The 5,092-nt window shown below is 30.3% G+C and overlaps 1 protein-coding gene across 1 annotated transcript in view; it reads right to left on the bottom strand.

Annotated features, from left to right (window-relative positions):
• The window catches only part of LOC106680568 (rotatin), a gene marked incomplete at its 3' end in the record, with an annotated part of 57,621 nt that overhangs the window by 46,569 nt on the left and 5,960 nt on the right, over window positions 1-5,092 (bottom strand). The window contains 2 exon segments of the mRNA XM_014420358.3: window positions 3,475-3,659; window positions 4,520-4,618. Of these exon segments, the coding sequence (XP_014275844.3) occupies window positions 3,475-3,659; window positions 4,520-4,618 (284 nt within the window).

The following is a 5,092-nucleotide window of genomic DNA, read 5'->3' as shown; positions in this document are numbered from 1 at the left end:
GGAGCTGACGAGTGTTCTGAGGAATGGAATTACGAAATTTTAGGAATTTTTTGAGTACAGTTATGGATTTGGGAAATATGGTTATTCCAGAAGAGGTGTTGATCAAAGGTGACACCAAGGTTTTTTATTGTAGGATAGAAGTGAATCGGTTGGTTAAGGAATAGTAGAGGACAATAAGGGAGGGTATGAATTATATGATCTTCTTTGGTGACTGTTGATTATTCATGTCCTCTTACAAAAAATATCCCTATTACATTGAACCATCATTTTTTATTTGTTATGATTTCCGTTTTGATACAAAAATTAGATAAAAGAGAAAAAATTTATTGATTTCCTTTGTTAATTTTTACGTAATTTTCACATATTTTGAGGCTCAACTTAGTTCACTTTTATATCATGTTATCTTATTCTCTTACTCTGTTACACAATTTTTGTTGTCGGTATCTTTTTTGCCCTGCAAAGTAGGATGAAACGTTGAAACACTTAGCTCATGATAAACATTTAATTTACTATTCGAGTTATTTTGACTGCATCCAGACCATCCTCTTTTAATTAACCCTTATCAGTCGTAAGCCACCTCTTACTTGACAACCGTACTTTGTTGCTGCGGTCATAGATCACGTGGGAGGACATAATGTAGAACATATTGAAACTCGCTCCTTGTGAAATGCAGGAACTATTGCCTTATTAGCAATGTTGCCAATGAGGGTATTTTTACCCTGTTTATATTTTAAACTGTTCTATCAATAAATGCCTGCCCATCACTGTAACTATCGAATAGTTACACCACGGGAGAGACTAACATTTTATTTTTTATAACATAATAGACTCTTAATCTCAGGGCATGTTTTTCTAAGCAATCAGAACAGATACTTACTAACTATTGAATAGTTACACCACAGTATTGACTAACATTTTTGAATTTTATTTTATTTTTTATAATATAATAGCCCCTTAATCTCAGGGCATGTTTTTCTAGGCAATTAAAACAATCACTATTGAATAGTTACACCACAGTACTAACATTTTTGCAGCAATAATAGAAAGTGTATGATAGTTCACTATCAAGGCATATACAGTGTAATATTAAAAAATTATTTAATGTAAGTAATAGGAAAATTGATAGTTTTTACTTATTCTCAAATCTTAGGTTCAAATGAAAAGCTTTATTATTGAACAGATAGGAGAATTTCATTTTATTTTTTATAACATAATAGACTCTTAATCTCAGAGCGTGTTTTTCTAGGCAAACAGAACAGATACTTAGCTTTAATAACACTTTTACAAATATACTTAAAATTCTATGTTGTACAAACTAACCAATTTATACTCTTCTATGATGAATGATTTTTGACATCTTCTATTTCAACAAACAAACACTGACTAAAAAAAGCATTGGTTCTCTCACTCTTTTTATCACACTTCATCCACCAGCTATCCTAACAAAACAGTATCTTATTTTTCTTGGGTTAATCTTTGAAGTCTTCTTTTCTGGATGTCTACAACTGAGAGTAGATAAAGGATGATCCGGACCTTCTGCATCCAGGAACTGTCACTAAACACAGGAGCTCTCCTGCCTAAACACCAAGAGGTCTCCAAACAAAACTTTGTTCCTTCCCCTTCTATAAGTGTTCGTTCACAACATCAATTGTAGCACTACGGTTTTGAATTTTTGGTTGTGATTTTCCTTATGAATATTTTTCTTCAATACTTATTCTTGATTTCTATTTTTTCTTAAATTTACTGTAACTACAATTATGATGGGAAGTTAAATTAAGTTTAAAAATATTTGAATCTACTCAAAATGGCCACAATTCAACGGACTTCGGGAGGACACACGCAGATATCTTCTTTATTTTGAATAACGTATTTTTACTTCATATCAGACTGGTGAAAATTGGTTAGCTTGCTTTTTGGTTCAATAACATAAATAAAAAATAATGAAACAATATTTAACATTGATACATAAAAATCAAAACATATTAAAAATCATTTAAATAAAAAATAACTATTTACTCAAAAAGAGGATATTATAACAGTGATAGCTTCACTGATATTACTTGATCAATCAACTGTCATACCAGAGCTAGTGCAATAGTACAATCATGATTGTAACAATCATACAGTTGCAGTTATAACAAATCTCCAAGAGTGGGTAAATTGGTGAATATTTATCAGATAAAACAGGTATTTCTTAGTTGGGAGAGATGGCAGCACTGCTTCTTAGTAGAGTACACACAACAGAACAATTAACATCTCCAGTTATATATTTCTCCAGTTTCTGAATAAATAATTATTTGAATCTAATATATGAGTAAAATAAATTTCTAACAAAAATATTATTTATTAATAATCTTAATTTACTATAACCTTTATAAAGGTTACAAGCATGGTTGTGATAAAAGTTTATTAATAGTGTCTGCAGATAAATAAATTTGACTGTGTTTTAATGGATAATTGACTAATTAGATATTAATGTTTTGACCTGGGCAGAATAGCTTGAATGAAGTTTTTAGAGTGGTTTAAATTAAATGTTTTCAAAGTGGTATTGAGTAGATTGTCCCTGAAGATGGCCGGATTGGCCGAAACGTTGGACGTATAAAAGAAATAAAAAGTTTTGAGACTATAATGGATAGTGTTTGAATTATTTATTAAAAAATATTATTCTTACAATACAGACATTTTTATGTATATTTATCAGAACCAGATACAATCCAGTAAGAATTAAGTATAAAAAAACTAGACACTTGCTAAGGTTAAAGATTACTTTTATTACAATAATCCGTTTTTTATTTACTCAGTTCGGTTGAGATTGACCAGACTGTATAATTTAGGTGCAGTAAGAGCTATATACGCTGGTTCATTACATTGAGGGTACTATAATTGAAACATATTATATAATATTGAACCCTTACCTGTAAAGTAAGAGATCAGTAAGAGTGCCTGAAGTTACACTGTAGGATCGAAGAGTGATTTTGGAAGGAATAAGGTAGGAAATTGAAAGGCAATGCTGAAAGCAATTTCAACGGCTGGAGACATGAGAGAGTAAGTGTTTTTAGAGCGAGCATTCAGAAGCAAGAGAGCATTCTTTGAAGCCCGGTGGGTAAAGTTGAACTTTAGATAAGCAAGAGAAGGGGGAAAGGAGCAAAAATGGCACTAACAAGATAAAATTTGATTTAAAAACCAAACACTTTTTAATACAAACTACTATTAAAAATATGCAAGAGAACAATAAATATATATTGGTTATTAACTTTTTGGATATATTTAACCACATCCTCTTTATTACTAAATTTTGTTCATAAATTTAAGAGTGAAATAATCTTGAAAACAGAAGACTGAATCTGAAAGTTTGGTGTAGAACAAAGTTATTAATAAAGAGAATATGAAGTATAATCAACTATATAAATCCAGAAAATTCGTAGTGAATTAAAACAAGAATAGAAGTATCGATAAAAAATACATAATTCTTACCGAGCAGCTTTTAACCTGACTGTTAAAGATGCTAGATGATTAGAAATGCTTGCCTTCAGACCTAGGCCACTTGTGGAAGCCCAAAATCTAGTGATGTCATTCATGCATAGCTGAAGAAGCTTCAGAATTCCAGGCACAGCATTGCTCAACTTCTCCAAACAGATACCACAAAATTCTCCAACTCCCTTAAAATAAAACCATCTGACTTTAGCAACATTATATACGTGCCTTTATATAGATTTCAACACAGTGTGTCAGAATGACAGTAAAACCGAAGATTGGTGTTTAAATTGGCAATACTGATGGATATTGAAATCCAATTATTCGAAACTTCAACAAGTTGAAGTACTAAAAAAGTGGAGGGGTTAAAAAAAAAAGTTACTTTTATTGAGAAAACTTAAATTACTTGTTTTCAAATAAAAGTGCACATGTCTAAAGTTTAACAGTTTTGATATCGAGTAATCTAATTCCTATGAAACTCTCCATAATATATTTTGTTGGAATTAGAAATACCTAATATTTATTAAATAAATCATTTGATTCTGTAAAACTAATTCAAGTAATAGTAGAAATAGCTATAATCAAAATTTTGTTGGTGAACTCATTTATTTATTTTTATTTTTTTTTTTTTTAACATTTTTTATATAAATCCATACAGAGTATTTTTTATTAAAAGCGTTAACCCTGATGCCTCAGTGAGTGATACAGATGATGAAATTCAACCCATTCATCAACATTTGTATGACTCAAGAGGAGAATGGGTTCACATTTAAAACTGATGAGGAAGAAAAAAGTGAAAGACAAGTTCAGGAACCAACGACATTAAAGAATAAAGAAGTAATCAATTGCTGTCTGATGTGGGCAACAGAGAAAGATATACTGTCGCAGCAAGTCGTTCTCTTACAACGTCTGAGTGAAGAAGCAGTGAAGAATTTTCTACAGAAGTCTCAGTAAAAAAAAAATTTACAACAAAAAACAAAAAAAAAAAAATGCAAGTAAAAAAAAAATATGCAAGTACGTCAATAAAAATTATAATTATCTTTACCAACTGTTGCCGAGGACTCTCAATGTCTTGAATATTCAGGTTTTTCCATTCATATAAAGCAAGAGTTTCTTCTGAAACATCCCTAGAAGGTGCATATTGCTGGAAAATAATAAATAAAGTTTATTAATTTAATTTTTATTAAAAATATAATTCAAATCAATAAAAACTTATAAATTCATTCTTAGGTCCAAATATTTATTTAATCAACCACTAAAAAACATAATATTTTTTACAAGGCCATAATAGGCAAGTTTATTTCACAAGAGTCTTAGAGACCCCTGTTTGTTCAAGTATCGGTTCAATGGAAAATCAAAAACTTTAAAATGAGGTGAAGATGGTCGAGGATGCGGCCATCAAAGAAACGCATATAAACAAAACTTATTTATTTTGTGTTGACGTTTCGTTCTGAATTTCTGGCTTTCATTAGGGCTGAAAAAAACACAAAACAAGGTAACAACCAGAAAGAGTTCAGAGACACAATAAAATAAATAAATTTAAATTTTATCCATTATAGTCTCATAACATTTTATTGTAAGATTTATCTTTGGGTTCCCTAGGCGCTCTCAAGTCTCC

The sequence above is a fragment of the Halyomorpha halys genome, unplaced genomic scaffold (genome assembly GCF_000696795.3).
Source record: "Halyomorpha halys isolate HHAL.00 unplaced genomic scaffold, Hhal_1.1 Scaffold268.1, whole genome shotgun sequence".
NCBI lineage: Eukaryota > Metazoa > Arthropoda > Insecta > Hemiptera > Pentatomidae > Halyomorpha > Halyomorpha halys.
This window is presented reverse-complemented; position numbering and strand designations above follow the sequence as displayed.